The 19,902-nt window shown below is 41.6% G+C and overlaps 2 protein-coding genes across 3 annotated transcripts in view; both read right to left on the bottom strand.

Moving 5' to 3' along the window:
- Positions 1 to 19,902, bottom strand: part of LOC110505847 (ensconsin) — a 448,490-nt gene that overhangs the window by 349,856 nt on the left and 78,732 nt on the right. The window lies entirely within an intron of this gene.
- Positions 1 to 19,902, bottom strand: part of LOC110504238 (nesprin-1) — a 181,794-nt gene that overhangs the window by 156,199 nt on the left and 5,693 nt on the right. The window contains exon 1 of one of the 2 annotated variants that reach the window (XM_036962623.1): positions 1,292 to 1,716. The exons of the other annotated variant lie outside the window; for it this stretch is intronic. Coding sequence (XP_036818518.1) covers positions 1,292 to 1,370 — 79 coding nt within the window. The 5' untranslated portion in view covers positions 1,371 to 1,716. Of the gene's footprint in view, positions 1 to 1,291; positions 1,717 to 19,902 lie in introns of those variants that run through there. 2 annotated transcript variants of the gene reach the window in all.

Below are 19,902 nucleotides of genomic sequence, written 5' to 3'. Positions count from 1 at the left end.
GGTTAGTCACCTTACACCCACTGCTGCCGCCCCTGTTTCATGCTACAGTATATTCTCTGTTCCCAGTGCTTCATGTAGCCTGTTAAAGTAAGTGCATTCACAAACAGTGTGAATATTTAATCGAGTAGTGAGTAGTGTCCATTACAATTGCAGACGAGAGGAAAACATGCAGTGGAGAATTCTTCAACACAACTAGACTCTGAGTGGACAAAACATTAGGAACACCTGCTCTTTCCATGATATAGACTAACTAGGTGAATCCAGGTGAAAGCTATGATTCCTGATTGATGTCACCGGTTAAATCCACTTCAATCGGTGTAGATGAAGGGGAGGAGACAGGTTCAAGAACTGCAACGCTGCTGGGTTTTTCACGCTCAACAGTTTCCCGTGTGTATCAAGAATGGTCCACCACTCACAGGACATCAAGCCAACTTGACACAACTGTGGGAAGCATTGGAGTCAACATGGGCCAGCATCTCTATGGAACACGTTCAATACCTTGTAGAGTCCATGCCTAATGACTTGAGGCTGTTCTGGGGGCAAAAGGGGGTGCAACTCAATATTAGGAAGGTGTTCTTAATGTTTTGTACACTCATTGTAGTTCAAGACCTAACAGATCAAGAAAGGGACATGTGAAAAAATGGCCAAAGATGCACTTAAACTTCACAATAATACTGTCATTTCTCTTACAGTTAAAAACGGTATATACATAGAATCTAATCACGCCCAATAGATATTGACAGGAGCTTGCTTGCATCTTAACACTATGAGGTCATAAGGAGAATAAATTTATATTCTTGCAGACTCACTGCTCAGTGCCCAATCCACCAATAATGACATGCGTGGCCTTTCAGGTCACCCCCAACCAAGCCCTTTATGGAGGGGGGATAATAACTGCAGACAGACTCTGTGTCTCATGCATAATGCACTTCTGCTTTCACACAAAACAAAACATCTGATTTTGTGGATTCAACTTCTGTCGCTGTCATAGAAAAGAAGGGTGACATTGACATGTGACAGTGACATGTCTGCCGGTAGGTTGAACAACACTGGACACACACAGTGGCCATTTTTTTTAAATTCGCATTTGAAATATACTGCCTGGTCACTTGCTGCAGGAGAACAGGGCCAGACTAACAACACACTATCATGCAACATCTGGCTCATGCATCTAGTTCACCTACATATAAGCCACAATCGAAGGCAGGTTTCCTTGTTGTTTTCTATCTAAATCCTGAGAGAATGGGATACAGCGATGATCTATATAAAACGCTTCTGCGGGCCTACTTACCACGGAGATACTGAAAGAATCCCGTCACCAAGTTAAGAGAAGAGCTCTTTTTGACAGTTACATCCTTATAGTGAGCCATTCTCCAGTCACATGTTCGCCACCTCCCTCCTTATGCCCTTCACATAGTGAGCTTGTTGTGAGCCTCTGTCTGTCTATCTGTCTGTCTGTCTGAGCAGAGGATGACAGTCCATCCACAGTGGAAAAAGAAATCGAGGAAAGAGGGGGAACCACAGCTGGTCCTTTCCCTTTTATTTCAGACAGGAAGCAGAACAGATCTGGGCTGCCTCAGCCTGGATGGTCGCTTGTTTCCCGGTGACAACACAGAGCTGAGCTGCTGGGGGTTAGCTGCAGGAACGCAGCCTCAATCCCTTCCTACTCCCGACACACACACACACACACACACACACACACACACACACACACACACACACACACACGCACCCCGACCACACACACCCTGACCACACACACACACACACACTCACACACAAACACAAACACACACACACACACAGACCAGAGCAAGCAGTGGAAACCCCTCTAACAGAGACAGATATTTACGATATTTCCCATCATCCCATCCTTCCCTCCTCTTCCTGTTATTCTCCCATGATCCAGAGGACAGGAACCACGCTTGTGTTGTGTGGAAGTCATGTATAATGCATGTGATGTGTGCACAGCCCAGCCTCCTCTACACTGCCAGCCTCCCTGCCTCGTAGTAGTCCCGCCTCCCTGCCGCCCAGTAACCCTGCCTCCCAGTAGCCCCGCCTCCCTCGAGCAGCAGCATCCATCCAAGACAGGAGCAGGAGGGATCAGCCTGGAGCACTGCTCAACCAATCAGGGAGGCAGTGATGTCACAGGCTGCCTTTGCTGCATTATCCCCCATTTAAGCAGGGAGGGAGGGTGTGTGTGTGTGTGTGTGTGTGTGTGTGTGTGTGTGTGTGTGTGTGTGTGTGTGTGTGTGTGTGTGTGTGTGTGTGTGTGTGTGTGTGTGTGTGTGTGTGTGTGTGTGTGCAGGAGGGTATGTGTGTGTAGTGGGAGGGTGTGTGTGTGTGTGTGTGTGTGATTGTGTACTGTATGTGTGTGCTTGTTCGTGCTTGTGTGTATGCATGGGGCAACAGAATAGTATTAACAACATGCTACAATACCCCAGCATGGGGAAACAGAATAGTATTAACAACATGCTACAGTACCCCAGCATGGGGCAACAGAATAGTATTAACAACATGCTACAATACCCCAACATGGGGTAACAGAATAGTATTAGCAACATGCTACAATACCCCAGCATGGGGTAACAGAATAGTATTAACAACATGCTACAATACCCCAGCATGGGGTAACAGATTAGTATTAACAACATGCTACAATACCCCAGCATGGGGCAACAGAATAGTATTAACAACATGCTACAATACCCCAGCATGGGGTAACATAACAGTATTAACAACATGCTACAATACCCCAGAATGGGGAAACAGAATAGTATTAACAACATGCTACAGTACCCCAGCATGGGGCAACAGAATAGTATTAACAACATGCTACAATACCCCAGCATGGGGTAACAGATTAGTATTAACAACATGCTACAATACCCCAGCATGGGGCAACAGAATAGTATTAACAACATGCTACAATACCCCAGCATGGGGCAACAGAATAGTATTAACAACATGCTACAATACCCCAGCATGGGGCAACAGAATAGTATTAACAACATGCTACAATACCCCACCATGGGGTAACAGAATAGTATTAACAACATGCTACAATACCCCAGCATGGGGCAACAGAATAGTATTAACAACATGCTACAATACCCCAGCATGGGGTAACATAATAGTATTAACAACATGCTACAATACCCCAGCATGGGGAAACATAACAGTATTAACAACATGCTACAGTACCCCAGCATGGGATAACATAATAGTATTAACAACATGCTACAGTACCCCAGCATGGGGTAACATAACAGTATTAACAACATGCTACAATACCCCAGCATGGGGTAACATAATAGTATTAACAACATGCTACAATACCCCAGCATGGGGAAACATAACAGTATTAACAACATGCTACAGTACCCCAGCATGGGATAACATAATAGTATTAACAACATGCTACAATACCCCAGCATGGGGCAACAGAATAGTATTAACAACATGCTACAATACCCCAGCATGGGGTAACAGAATAGGATTAACAACATGCTACAATACCCCAGCATGGGGTAACAGAATAGGATTAACAACATGCTACAATACCCCAGCATGGGGAAACATAACAGTATTAACAACATGCTACAGTACCCCAGCATGGGATAACATAATAGTATTAACAACATGCTACAATACCCCAGCATGGGGTAACAGATTAGTATTAACAACATGCTACAATACCCCAGCATGGAGTAACAGAATAGTATTAACAACATGCTACAATACCCCAGCATGGGGTAACATAACAGTATTAACAACATGCTACAATACCCCAGCATGGGGTAACATAATAGTATTAACAACATGCTACAATACCCCAGCATGGGGAAACATAACAGTATTAACAACATGCTACAGTACCCCAGCATGGGATAACATAATAGTATTAACAACATGCTACAATACCCCAGCATGGGGCAACAGAATAGTATTAACAACATGCTACAATACCCCAGCATGGGGTAACAGAATAGGATTAACAACATGCTACAATACCCCAGCATGGGGCAACAGAATAGTATTAACAACATGCTACAATACCCCAGCATGGGGTAACAGAATAGTATTAACAACATGCTACAATACAACAGCATGGGGCAACAGAATAGTATTAACAACATGCTACAATACCCCAGCATGGGGTAACAGAATAGTATTAACAACATGCTACAGTACCCCAGCATGGGGTAACAGAATAGGATTAACAACATGCTACAATACAACAGCATGGGGCAACAGAATAGTATTAACAACATGCTACAATACCCCAGCATGGGGCAACAGAATAGTATTAACAACATGCTACAATACCCCAGCATGGGGCAACAGAATAGTATTAACAACATGCTACAATACAACAGCATGGGGCAACAGAATGGTATTAGCAATATTTCTGTATTTTTTATATTTTATTTCACCTTTAGTTAACCAGGTAGGCAAGTTGAGAACAAGTTCTCATTTATAAGATAAAGATAAAGCAAAGCAGTTCGACACATACAACAACACAGAGTTACACATGGAGTAAAACAAACATACAGTCAATAATACAATAGAAAAACAAGTCTATATACAATGTGAGCAAATGAGGTGAGACAAGGGAGGTAAAGGCAAAAAAAGGCCATGGTGGCGAAGTAAATACAATATAGCAAGTAAAACACTGGATTGGTAGATTTGCAGTGGAAGAATGTGCAAAGTAGAGAAATAATGGGGTGCAAAGGAGCAAAATAAGTAAATACAGTAGGGGGAGAGGTAGTTGTTTGGGCTAAATTATAGATGGGCTATGTACAGGTGCAGTAATCTGTGAGCTGCTCTGAAAGCTGGTGCTTAAAGCTAGTGAGAGAGATAAGTGTTTCCAGTTTCAGAGATTTTTGTAGTTCGTTCCAGTCATTGGCAGCAGAAAACTGGAAGAAGAGGCGGCCAAAGGAAGAATTGGTTTTGGGGTGACCAAAGAGATATACCTGCTGGAGAGCGTGCTACAGGTGGGTGCTGCTATGGTGACCAGCGAGCTGAGATAAGGGGGGACTTTACCTAGCAGGGTCTTGTAGATGGCCTGGAGCCAGTGGGTTTGGCGATGAGTATGAAGCGAGGGCCAGAGAGAGCGTACAGGTCGCAGTGGTGGGTAGTATATTGGGCATTGGTGACAAAACGGATGGCATTGTGATAGACTGCATCCAATTTATTGAGTAGGGTATTGGAGGCTATTTTGTAAATGACATCGCAAAAGTTGAGGATCGGTAGGATGGTCAGTTTTACAAGGGTATGTTTGGCAGCATGAGTGAAGGATGCTTTGTTGCGAAATAGGAAGCCAATTCTAGATTTAACTTTGGATTGGAGATGTTTGATGTGAGTCTGGAAGGAGAGTTTACAGTCTAACCAGACACCTAGGTATTTGTAGTTGTCCACATTTTCTAAGTCAGAACCGTCCAGAGTAGTGATGTTGGACGGACGGGCAGGTGCAGGCAGCGATCGGTTGAAGAGCATGCATTTAGTTTTACTTGTATTTAAGAGCAATTGGAGGCCACGGAAGGAGAGTTGTATGGCATTGAAGCTCGTGTGGAGGGTTGGTAACACAGTGTCCAAAGAAGGGCCAGAAGTATACAGAATGGTGTCGTCTGCGTAGCGGTGGATCAGAGACTCACCAGCAGCAAGAGCGACATCATTGATGTATACAGAGAAGAGAGTCGGTCCAATAATTGAACCCTGTGGCAACCCCATAGAGACTGCTAGAGGCCCGGACAACAGGCCCTCCAATTTGAAACATTGAACTCTATCAGAGAAGTAGTTGGTGAACCAGGCGAGGCAATCATTTGAGAAACCAAGGCTATCGTGTCTGCCGTTGAGGATGTGGTGATTGACAAAGTCGAAAAGTTGCAAATCAGGGGGGCTGTTCGATGCTAATGCAGAACGCCACAGGATGTTTTTGTGTTGGGTAAGGGCAGTCAGGTCTGGAGAGAAGCAAGGGATATATCTGTTCCTGGTTCTAAATTTCTTGAATGGGGCACACCTATTTAAGATGGTGAGGAAGGCATTTTTTTTTATAACCAGGCATCCTCTACTGACGGGATGAGATCAATATCCTTCCAGGATACCCCGGCCAGGTCGATTAGAAAGGCCTGCTCGCTGAAGTGTTTCAGGGAGCGTTTGACAGTGATGAGTGGAGGTCGTTTGACCTCTGACCCATTACGGATGCAGGCAATGAGGCAGTGATCGCTGAGATCTTGGTTGAAAACAGCAGAGGTGTATTTAGAGGGCAAGTTGGTTAGGATGATATCTACGAGGGTGCCCGTGTTTACGGCTTTGGGGTGGTACCTGGTAGGTTTATTGATAATTTGTGTGAGATTGAGGGCATCAAGCTTAGATTGTAGGATGGCTGGGGTGTTAAGCATGTTCCAGTTTAGGTCACCTAGTAGCACAAGCTCAGAAGATAGATGGGGGGCAATCAGTTCACATATGGTGTCCAGAGCACAGCTGGGGGCAGAGGGTGGTCTATAGCAGGCTGTAACGGTGAGAGACTTGTTTTTAGAGAGGTGGATTTTTAAAAGTAGAAGTTCAAATTGTTTGGGTACAGACCTGGATAGTAGGACAGAACTATGCAGGCTATCTTTGCAGTAGATTGCAACACCGCCCCCTTTGGCAGTTCTATCTTGTCTGAAAATGTTGTAGTTAGGGGTAGAGATTTCAGAATTTTTGGTGGTCTTCCTAAGACAGGATTCATACACGGCTAGAACATCCGGGTTGGCAGAGTGTGCTAAAGCAGTGAATAAAACAAACTTAGGGAGGAGGCTTCTAATGTTAACATGCATGAAACCAAGGCTATTACGGATACAGAAGTCATCAAAAGAGAGCGCTTGGGTAATAGGAGTGGAGCTAGGCACTGCAGGGCCTGGATTCACCTCTACATCACCAGAGGAACAGAGGAGGAGTAGGATAATGGTACGGCTAAAAGCTATGAGAATTGGTCGTCTAGAAATAATAAATAATTTCACTTACAATTCACTGTATCACAATTTCTGTCACGTTCTGACCTTTATTTCCTTTGTTTTGTATTTATTTAGTATGGTCAGGGCGTGAGTTGGGTGGGCAGTCTATGTTTGTTTTTCTATGTTTTGGGGCATTTCTATGTTTCGTCCTAGTATGGTTCTCAATCAGAGGCAGGTGTCATTAGTTGTCTCTGATTGAGAATCATACTTAGGTAGCCTGGGTTGCACTGTTTGTTTGTGGGTGATTGTCTATGTTGATGGCTTGTTTCAGCGCAGCTCCCATTAGCTTCACGGTTGTTATTTTGTTTACTGTTTTTGTATAGTGTTCGGGTTTTTCTTTATTAAAATTCATGATGAACACATATCACGCCGCATTTTGGTCCTCCGATCCTTCTCGCCTCTCCTCATCAGATGAAGAGGAGGACGACCGTGACAGAATCACCCACCAACCAAGGACCAAGCGGCGTGGTAAAAGACAGCGACGACAGCAGCAGCAGCAACAACAGCAGCAACAACAGCGGCCGGTATCACAGGACTCCTGGACATGGGAGGAGATACTGAACGGAGAGGGACCCTGGGCACAGGCTGGCGAATATCGCCGCCCCAAAGCAGAGCTGGAGGCAGCGAAAGCTGAGCGGCGGCGATATGAGGAGGCAGTGCGACAGGTACGAGAGACAGCCCCCAATTTTTTTTGGGGGGTGGCACACGAGGGGTGGAGCTAAGCCAGGTAGCAGACCTGCGCTCACTCCTCGTGCTTATTATAAGCAGCGCGTTACTGGTCAGGCACCGTGTTATGCGGTTAAGCGCACGGTGTCATCAGTACGTGTCCATAGCCCGGTGCGCTATAGGACAGCCCCCGAGAGTGTCATGCGAGCGCGGGCATCGAGCCAGGGCGTATGGTGCCTGCTCAGCGGGTCTGGTCGCCGGTACACAGTTTTGGTCCAGGGTATCCTGCGCCGGCTCTGCGTGCTGTGTCTCCGGGGCGCTGGGAGGGTGCAGTGCGTCCTCTCACAAAGCCCTGACATCAATCCTATAGAAAATGTTTGGGCAGAACTGAAAAAGCGTGTGCGAGCAAGGAGGCCTACAAACCTGACTCAATTACACCAGCTCTGACAGGAGGAATGGGCCACAATTCACCCAACTTATTCTGGGAAGCTTGTGGAAGGCTACCCGAAACGTTTGACCCAAGTTAAACCATTTAAAGGCAATGCTACCAAATACTAATTGAGTGTATGTAAACTTCTGACCCACTGGGAATGTGATGAAAGAAATAAAAGCTGAAGTAAATAATTCTCTCTACTATTATTCTCACATTTCACATTCTTAAAATAAAGTGGTGATCCTAACTGCCCTAAGACAGGGAATTTTTACTAGGATTAAATGTCAGGAATTGTGAAAAAATGAGTTTAAATGTATTTGGCTAAGCTGTATGTAAACTTCCGACTTCAACTGTATATTATCTGATTTTGGGGTATTTAGTTTCCTGACACAAAAACAAGCCAGTTGATCAGAATATATCATGGAGTTTAAGAAATTGCTGTCTATCTAGACAGAAAAGGCTGTGAAGTCAGATCACCAGGGACCACTGTTGAAGCCCACTCCCTCTGTTGCTCCCTTTAACTGAGAGCAACAGAACTTTGTAGTTCTGACAAGCATAGAATAATGATATAGGGTTAGAGGGCTTGAACCGATTCAGCACTTGAACTTCAGCAAGGTAAGTTTGATAAGACAACATCTGAAATTACACAGGAAACAGGGACATCTGGTGTTTAGCTTTCAAATGACAGAAATTAGTAAATAAAGAGAGAGAGAGACAGAGAGAGCGAGAGAGAGAGAGAGAGAAAGAGACAGACAGAGAGAGAGCGAGCGAGAGAGAGAGAGAGAGAGACATTGTTAAAACACTGTATATATATCATATGACATTTGTAATGTCTTTATAGTTTTGAAACTTCTGTATGTGTAATGTTTACTGTTCATTTTTATTGTTTATTTCACTTTTGTATATTATCTACCTCACTTGCTTTGGCAATGTTAACACATGTTTCCCATGCCAATAAAGCCCTTGAATTGAATTGAGAGAGAGAGAGAGAGAGAGAGAGAGAGAGACGGAGAGAGAGACAGAGACAGAGACGGAGACGGAGAGAGACAGACAGAGAGAGAGAGACAAAGGGACAGACAGAGAGAGAGAGAGAGAGCGAGAGAGAGAGAGAGAGAGAGAGAAAGAGAGAGAGGGAGAGGGAGACAGTGTCAGCAGCAGCTGCCAGTACAGTAGGTGCAATCAGGGCACAGATCACAGACTTTATGTTCTACAGCTAACAGTTTCCAGACCGATATAATCTCATGGCTGGAGACAGAGAATAATCACCACTCTCTTACAGGTACAGAGGAGACATGAGCCTACATATCCTGCCTATAGCCTGCAAAACTTTCCTCATAAATGAACATTAATGTAACAGAAAACATGCCTGTTCAGAAAAGGCAACAGAGTTATATACATAGATACATGTCAGTGCCACTTCACACATCCTCAGAACAAACTGCATATGTGTTTGTGCTAATGCTGATTGTGACAGACCAGAATGAGGTCTGATGGGTTCTCTCTATGCCTATCACTGTGCTTCCTGTGAGGGAGGGTAGGGATCACACGCGACATGCCCACCACAAACCGTTCACTGGCAGTGTTTCTTCACATCCTCCTCAGACCAGACACACCATCACTAGCTATAAAAGCGGAAACCACAATGACTCAGTCATTCTGAAACCGAGAGCATCTGGGCCGTGTCGGGCTGGGCTAGTCATGCACACCATTCTCCTCTCCCATCTCTCCTGGCAGTAAAAGGCAGTGATAACATGAGAACATCAGAGGAGACTGGGTGTCACCTTCACCCTCCTTATAAAGTGGAGGATCTGTTGGCCTGGGTGGATTCTACGGTGCTCTAGTCTAACCTAATGTAATGATCCTGCTAAATGTTTGGATTCAATTAAATGGGAAGCACTATGAAGGTTCAATTGAAATACTAATTCATGACCCATTCACAAACATGTTTCAGGCGAAGGCGGGCAGCCTCTCTTAGTGTGTAAATGGTACGCAGTCTCAATATCTGAGTCTAAATGTTTCACAAAGGTAAGTGACAGAGAATTTATGTTGGCACAGGAAGCACTAACTTTTTAACCACGACTGAAGCTGGGCAGACTAAATGATAAATCCTGGTATTACTTCACATGGTGCTGTAGCGTTGTAGCCTACAGTATCTGGATAATATGTGTGAAATGCTTGATAATGTATGTGATATCATGAACAGAGAAGTATATTTTCTGGGTGATTTAAATATTGACTGGCTCTCATCAAGCTGCCCACTCAAGAAACTGTAACCAGTGCCTGCAACCTGGTTTAGGTTGTCAGTCAAACCTACCACGGTATTTACAAACAGCACAATAATAAAATCATTAACATGTAACGATCACATCTTTACTAATGCTGCAGAAATTTGCTTTAAAGCAGTATCCAAATCTGTAGGACGTAGTGATCGCAATATAGTAGTTATATCTAGGAAAACCAACGTTCCAGAGGCTGGACCTAATATAGTGTATTAGAGGTCATGCAATACGTTTTGTAGTGATTCATATGTTGATGATGTAAAGAATATTTGCTGGTCTGTGGTGTGTAATGAGGAGCAACCAGACACTGCTGGTCTGTGGTGTGTAATGAGGAGCAACCAGACACTGCTGGTCTGTGGTGTGTAATGAGGAGCAACCAGATGCTGTTGGTCTGTGGTGTGTAATGAGGAGCAACCAGACACTGCTGGTCTGTGGTGTGTAATGAGGAGCAACCAGATGCTGTTGGTCTGTGGTGTGTAATGAGGAGCAACCAGACGCTGTTGGTCTGTGGTGTGTAATGAGGAGCAACCAGATGCTGTTGGTCTGTGGTGTGTAATGAGGAGCAACCAGATGCTGTTGGTCTGTGGTGTGTAATGAGGAGCAACCAGATGCTGTTGGTCTGTGGTGTGTAATGAGGAGCAACCAGATGCTGTTGGTCTGTGGTGTGTAATGAGGAGCAACCAGATGCTGTTGGTCTGTGGTGTGTAATGAGGAGCAACCAGATGCTGTTGGTCTGTGGTGTGTAATGAGGAGCAACCAGATGCTGCACTTGACACATTTATGAAATTGCTTATTCCAGTTATTAATAAGCACGCACCCATTAAAAAAATGACTGTAAAAACAGTTAAATCCCCTTGGATTGATGAGGAATTGAACATTTGTATGGTTGAGATGGATGAGGCAAAAGTCTGGCAGCCTAACTGATTGGCACACATACTGCAAATTAAGAAACTAAATAAAAATAAAAATAAATTACACAATGAAACAAAAACAAATGATATAAAGAATGATAGTAAAAAGCTTTGGAGCACATTAAATGACATTTTGGGAAAAAGGGCAAACTCGGCTCCATTCATTGAATGAGATCAACCATCACAAACCCCACTGATATTGCCAACTACTTTAATGACTTTTTCATTGGCAAGATAAGCAAACTTAGGGATGACATGCCAGCAACAAACACTGACACTACACATTCAAGTATACAGTATCTGACCAAATTATGAAAGACAATAATTGTACTTTTGAATTCCGTAAAGTCAGTGTGGAAAAGGTGAAATAGGTATTGCTGTCTATCAACATTGACAAGCCACCGGGGTCTGACAATCTGGATGGAAAACTACTGACGATAATAGCGGACGATGATGCCACTCCTATTTTCCACATCTTCAATTTAAGCCTACTAGAAAGTGTGTGCCCTCAGGCCTGGAGGGAAGCTAAAGTCATTCCGCTACCCAAGAATAGTAAAGCCCCCTTTACTGGCTCAAATAGCCGACCAGTCAGCCTGTTATCAACCCTTAGTAAACTTTCGGAAAAAATAGTGTTTGACCAGATACAATGCTATTTCACAGTAAACAAATTGACAACAGACTTTCAGCACGCTTATAGGGAAGGACACTCAACAAGCACAGTACTTAAACAAATTACTGATGATTTGCTGAGAGAAATTGATGATAAAATTATTGTGGGGCTGTCTGTTAGACTTCAGTGTAGCTTTTGACATTAACAATTATAGTCTGCTGCTGGAAAAACGTGTGTGTTATGGCTTTACACCACCTGCTGTAATGTGGATAAAGAGTTACTTGTCTAACAGAACACAGAGGGTGTTCTTTAATGGACACCTCTCAAACATAATCCAGGTAGAATCAGGAATTCCCCAGGGTAGCTGTTTAGGCCCCTTAATTTTTTCAATCTTTACTAACGACATGTTTTGAGTAAAGCCAGTGGGTCTATGTATGTTGATGACTCAACACTATACATGTCAGCTACTACAAAAACTAAAATTACTAACACTTAACAAAGAGCTGCAGTTCGTATCGGAATGGGTAGCAAGGAATATGTTAGTCCTTAATATTTCCAAAACTAAAAGCATTCTATTTGGGATAAATCATTCACTAAACCCTAAACCTCAACTACATCTCGTAATGAATAATGTAGAAGTTGAGGTGACTAAACCTCTTGGTGTAACCCTGGATTGTAAACTGTCATGGTCAAAACATAAAAACATAATGTTATAAACATAAAAACATGATACAACAGTTGCTAAGAGTCTGCCCATAATAAAGCACTGCTCTGCCTTCTTAACAACACTATCAACAAGGCAGGTCCTACAGGCCCTAGTTTGGTCGCACCTAGACTACTGTTCAGCCGTGTGGTCAGTTGCCACAAAGAGGGATTTAGGAAAATTGCAGTTGAATGCTGATATACCGAGCTGACTGTACCGAGCTGTCTGTTTAAATGACTTGCAAACAGCTGTGCATTCCCCACCAAAGGTCTCTTCACAGTCCCCAAGTCCAGAACAGACTATGGGAGGCGCACAGTACTACATAGAGCCATGACTACATGGAACTGTATTCCACATCAAGTAACTGATGCAAGCAGTAGAATCAGACTTTTAAAAAACAATGGAACAGTAAAGCGTTCCTTATGGAACAGTAAAACGCAAATACAGTGAAAATACAGTGAATGGCGCATATTATTAAAAAGGTATTGTTGGATATTATTCATCCTAATCAGACATGGTTTTTAACATGGATGATACATTGGAGATAATATAAGACAAGTACTAGAAACAATAGAACACTATGACAAATCAGGGAAACTAGGCCTGGTATTCATATCTGACTTTGAATGGGCATTTGATGAAGTACTGTACGACTGGAGTTTATATATAAATGCCTGGAATATATCAATTTGGGCAAATCTCTTATATTCTGGGTTAAAGTTATGTATAGTAACCCTATGTGTAAAATAGTAAATAATGGCTACTTCTCAGAAAGTTTTAAACTGTCAAGAGGAGTTAAACAAGGTTGTCCACTATCGGCATATCTATTTATTATTGCCAATGAAATGTTAGCTGTTAAAATCAGATCCAACAATAATATTAAGTGGTCCAAAATCCAGGGCTTTAAAACAAAGGCGTCATTGTACGCTAATGATTCATGTTTTCTTTCAAATCCACAATTTGGATCCCTCCACAACCTCATAGAGGATCTAGACAATTTTTTAAAACCTCTCTGGATTACAACCAAATTATGACAAGTTAATTAATTATATTGTGTATTGGATCACAAAAAAAAGACATATCTTACATTATCGTGTAGTTTACCAGTAAAATAGTCTGACGGGGATGTGAACATACTCGGTATACATATCCTGAAAGAAATAAATGATCTCACTCCAATATATTTCAATAGAAAGTTGGCAAAAATAGATACGATCTTGCTACCATGGAAAGGAAAATACCTGTCTACTTGTTGAAAAATCACCCTGATTAACTCTTTAGTCATACCCCAGTTTACCTATTTGCGTATGGTCTTGCCTACACCTAGCGACCTGTTTTTTAAATTAAATGAGCAAAGAATATACCATTTTATTTGGAATGTCAAGCCAGACTAAATGAAAAGGGCCTATTTCTATAATGAAAATTAATTTTGGGGGGGGGGGGGCAGAAATGATTAAATATTTTAGTATTAGACAAAGGCTTCAATCTTACAAACGTTATACTTAAATTCGAACTGGTTCTCTAGCAAATAAATAAGAATGTCTCATCCTATGTTCAAGAATGGCCCTTTTCCCTTTATTCACATTACATCCCCTCGCTTTCGGTTATTTGAAAAATAAATCATCTCCAAAATATTGTAATTTTTTTATCAAGCCATAGAAAGTTGGTTGCAATTTCAGTTGAATCCACCAGAAAATACAGAACAAATAATATACTAAACACTGTGGTTAAACTCAAGTACACTAATTGATTAAAAAAAACATTATTTTTTTATCAATTAGTGTGTAAAATATATAATAAATAGGACTGGTGGAGTGATGTCACACATGCAGCTAACAAAAATATATGGAAATATCTGTTCTACCCCAAAATTACAACCAACTGATTGCAGCATTACCGCAAAAATGGAAGAGGCAAGTGGAAGAGGAAAAAAGTAAGGAACTTGTCTGTCGGCCCTGCATTATAGACCAAAATTGGTTAAAGAAATATGTTGATAAATCAAAAAATATTTCCGTTTCATTTAAGGACCAAAAAATTGACCACTGCGCAATATAGATTGCAAAATAGTTTGATGTACCGATTCCATGGCACAAGGTTTAAGAACTGATACGCAACACAATCATTAGTTGTTCATTAGTTTACTCCAATTAGGGGAGGGGTGGTAGGGTTAGCGGAAAATTATAAAGGAGATATATTTTTAAAAGATATGTATATACTGTATATATATATATATAAAATGTTTTTCTGCCAGACAAAGCTCTGCTGATAGCCAGGTGTAGCAGTCACAAGATGTTGGTACTGCTGTTGGGACAGCTTTATGTAGGCCTTAACAGTTTGTGGGCACCGTTTGTCACCGTTATAGTGAAATTAATGTATTGTTTAGTGTTGTGTTGTGTAGTGGCTTTGCTGGCATGGATTCCACTTATTATTGTTTTTGCCCCACCAAGATTTACATGCTAAAAATCTCCACTGTTCTAACAAATATGAGGGGCTAAAATATTCTGAATAGAAATTCAGGAAAAGAGAAAGGAGTAGCAAACAGATGCAAAGAGGAGCCACATCTTGTGTCACTTCCGTAAATCTAGCTTACATGAATAGGGTTGTTCACTGTTGAGTTGACCTGTCAAATACTCAAGCGTTCCAGTGGATGTCAAACATATACCAACTGTTTGGTAAGATGTACACACACTAGGTTGTCATTGGCTGAACGTGGTAAGCTTTACCTTACATTGAGCCAGGTTGGCACATGCCCAGTTCAAGCTTGGGCATGCCTAAGTAAAGAGTTTGAGAGTAAGGTTTCAACACAAACACACATGCACACACGGGCACTGAAACATGCACGCTCACACACACATGCACACACGGGCACTGAAACATGCACGCTCACACACACATGCACTGAAACATGCACGCTCACACACACACATGCACACACGGGCACTGAAACATGCACGCTCACACACACATGCACACACGGGCACTGAAACATGCACGCTCACACACACATGCACACACGGGCCTTTAATAACATTTTAATGTTCAGTCACCATCACGTTTTTCTCAAGGATGATGATTTATTCACAAAAATGAATTAATAAAAATACCAAACCTTGCACCTTACATCTCAGCAACTACACTGTCCTGTATAGTTTAAGACAGAATCTCTCTCTAAAAATGTTGTGATGATTACATTACCCTCCACTCAAATGGCAGGTGTTCTGGCCTATTGGCACTCATCGCTTCAACATTTGACAAAGATTAGAAATAGCTAAAGTTGACACCCAGGAAAACATCCTCTTAAAGAGCAGGAAGTTGGTTATCGGAAAGTTGTGGCACAGCCACACACATGTTTCATAGCACAGTAACTATGGTAACAAGCTACACACACACAACTAATAGATATAGAAATAGACAGAAGTGGTACAAACACACAGAGATGTTTCATAACACAGTAACTATGGTAACGAGCCACACACACATCCGCCTACCATCAGAGTGACAAAACATCCACAAGTGGTGCAGGTTACGAGCTGAAATTCGGTCCCAATTCACTCCCTACGCCTTCCCCTTTCCCCTAACCCAGAACACTTTGATGTTTGCAGACCTGTGAGTTCCATCACTACACTGCTTTTGACCCTTCAGATCTGCAAACATCCAAGGTGTTGGGGCCAAGGGGAAGGGGTGGGAAGATAATTGGGACCACAGACTCTCAATTCAGGGATGGATTTACAATTTCTATGGACAAAACTCCCACAGGTGAAGGTGCAAGCTGAAAATCTAGACTCTCAATTCAGGGATGGCCCCTATCAGAGGATGGTGGTGATGACCTGATGCCATTGTGACAGGGGAGGACACCAACGGAAAGACTGTATCCTGTATTGATCTGTTCTCTGTCCTAGGATAGACTTCCATTTCAGCGAGCAGAAACATTTCTCAGTTGAAGATTGGCTTTGATACACTCTTAAAAATAAGGGTTCCAGTTAGAACCAAATAAGGTTCTTCAGAGCGATGCCATAGGGGAACCATTTGAGGTTCTCTGAAGAACCTTAAAAGGGATGGTTCTTTGAAGAACCACACACACTCATCACCTTATTTTATGGAAATAAGGTGTTGAGCCTTATTTGCATATTTCCCAGGGTGCCCTTTGAGTTACCAGTACCACCCATGACTATGCTTGTTAGTGACAAAGACATGGTTGGTGCATTCATAAATTTTTAGTCCTGTGGCCTTCACCAAATGAGATCCTAAGTGATTGTGTTATCATTCAAATGAAATTCTTTAAGACAATACAGTACATTATTTCATAAGGCCTTATTTTGTGGGCCTAGTTCAGCGTATCCCAGAGTTGGTCCTCAGGACCCTAAGGGGTGAACGTGGGGTTTTTGCCCTAACAATACAGAGCTGATTCAAATGATCAAAGCTGGATGATTAGTTAACCATTTGAATCAGCTGTGTAGTGCTAGGGCAAAGAACAACATGTGCACTCCTTGGAGGACCGAGTTTGGGAAACCGTGGCCAAGTTTTACCCTGATACAGTGACGAGAAACTCATGGTTTTACAGGCCATATCAGGTCTCCAAGTCACATTATGCTGGCTTACAAAGTGATGTGTAATATCAAACATTTGGAATTTTACCCTGCATTAAAAATAACTGTCAAGATTGGAAAGACTACCTAAATGAGACTACCTAAAGACTACCTAAATGAGACAACCTAAAGACTACCTAAATGAGACTACCTAAAGACTACCTAAAGACTACCTAAATGAGACTACCTAAAGACTACCTAAATGAGACTACCTAAAGACTACCTAAATGAGACTACCTAAAGACTACCTAAATGAGACTACCTAATGACTACCTAAATGAGACTACCTAAAGACTACCTAAAGACTACCTAAATGAGACTACCTAAAGACTACCTAAATGAGACTACCTAAAGACTACCTAAATGAGACTACCTAAATGAGACTACCTAAAGACTACCTAAATGAGACTACCTAAATGAGACTACCTAAAGACTACCTAAATGAGACTACCTAAAGACTACCTAAATGAGACTACCTAAAGACTACCTAAATGAGACTACCTAAAGACTACCTAAATGAGACTACCTAAAGACTACCTAAATGAGACTACCTAAAGACTACCTAAAGACTACCTAAATGAGACTACCTAAAGACTACCTAAATGAGACTACCTAAAGACTACCTAAATGAGACTACCTAAATGAGACTACCTAAAGACTACCTAAATGAGACCACCTAAATGAGACTACCTAAAGACTACCTAAATGAGACTACCTAAATGAGACTACCTAAAGACTACCTAAATGAGACTACCTAAATGAGACTACCTAAAGACGACCTAAATGAGACTACCTAAAGACTACCTAAATGAGACTACCTAAAGACTACCTAAATGAGACTACCTAAAGACTACCTAAATGAGACTACCTAAATGAGACTACCTAAAGACTACCTAAATGAGACTACCTAAAGACTACCTAAATGAGACTACCTAAATGAGACTACCTAAAGACTACCTAAATGAGACTAACTTACGCAGATGAACTGGAACAACCATTCCAGTAATGGGTGAAATAAGTCCAAGTAACAGATTGGATCAGTTTAGTAAAATGTATCTTATTTATATTTGAGTAGCATAAGATTAATGACTCAATCAATGTACATGCAAAAACATAGATATTGAAACAAACGATTCTAAAAATCAACCTGCAATAGAGCGTGCTGAGAAATATGATAATGACAGATGGGCGGGGTTTTGGTTCAACTCTGGTTATTAACACCAACACTGAGGTTATTCTACACCACTGAGTGTTAATTTAACTATTTAGAGTGTTAATTTAAATCTTTAATCAACACTCAAAATGTTACACTGAAAAATCAACATTAGGCAACACTGGCCAATTTGCTCTGTGATATGAAAGAGACACGTCTGCAGGCTTTCATACATTTCAAGAACCTTTTAGAATTCTGAAGAACCGTAGATGACACAACAATAACCTTTTAGAATTCTGAAGAACCGTAGATGACACAACAATAACCTTTTAGAATTCTGAAGAACCGTAGATGACACAAGAACCTTTTAGAATTCTGAAGAACCGTAGATGACACAAGAACCTTTTAGAATTCTGAAGAACCGTAGATGACACAACAATAACCTTTTAGAATTCTGAAGAACCGTAGATGACACAACAATAACCTTTTAGAATTCTGAAGAACCGTAGATGACACAAGAACCTTTTAGAATTCTGAAGAACCGTAGATGACACAACAATAACCTTTTAGAATTCTGAAGAACCGTAGATGACACAACAAGAACCTTTTAGAATTCTGAAGAACCGTAGATGACACAACAAGAACCTTTTAGAATTCTGAAGAACCGTAGATGACACAACAAGAACCTTTTAGAATTCTGAATAACCGTAGATGACACAACAAGAACCTTTTAGAATTCTGAAGAACCGTAGATGACACAACAAGAACCTTTTAGAATTCTGAAGAACCGTAGATGACACAAGAACCTTTTAGAATTCTGAAGAACCGTAGATGACACAAGAACCTTTTAGAATTCTGAAGAACCGTAGATGACACAACAATAACCTTTTAGAATTCTGAAGAACCGTAGATGACACAACAATAACCTTTTAGAATTCTGAAGAACCGTAGATGACACAAGAACCTTTTAGAATTCTGAAGAACAGTAGATGACACAACAAGAACCTTTTAGAATTCTGAAGAACCGTAGATGACACAAGAACCTTTTAGAATTCTGAAGAACCGTAGATGACACAACAAGAACCTTTTAGAATTCTGAAGAACCGTAGATGACACAACAATAACCTTTTAGAATTCTGAAGAACCGTAGATGACACAAGAACCTTTTAGAATTCTGAAGAACCATAGATGACACAACAAGAACCTTTTAGAATTCTGAAGAACCGTAGATGACACAACAATAACCTTTTAGAATTCTGAAGAACCGTAGATGACACAACAAGAACCCTCCACCCCCCACTTAACTATTTATCGAGCAAGAGTTCTCCAAAGAACTTTAAGAGCAGAGGAGGAACCATATTAAGAACCTTCAACCGACGCAGCAGAGCTAAATTAGGATTATTCTTGATTCATGTCATTTCGGACCTACAAACACTTGCACTTAAGCATGTAACAACAACAACACAGTAACAACAAAACAAACTCCTACAAACTGTATTTAATGCTGATCATTAAGTTCAGATAACAAATAGTAATAGGAAGCTATGATTGCTCCATTGCAGC

This window comes from Oncorhynchus mykiss, chromosome 25 (assembly GCF_013265735.2).
Source record: "Oncorhynchus mykiss isolate Arlee chromosome 25, USDA_OmykA_1.1, whole genome shotgun sequence".
Classification (NCBI taxonomy): Eukaryota; Metazoa; Chordata; class Actinopteri; order Salmoniformes; family Salmonidae; genus Oncorhynchus; species Oncorhynchus mykiss.
This window is presented reverse-complemented; position numbering and strand designations above follow the sequence as displayed.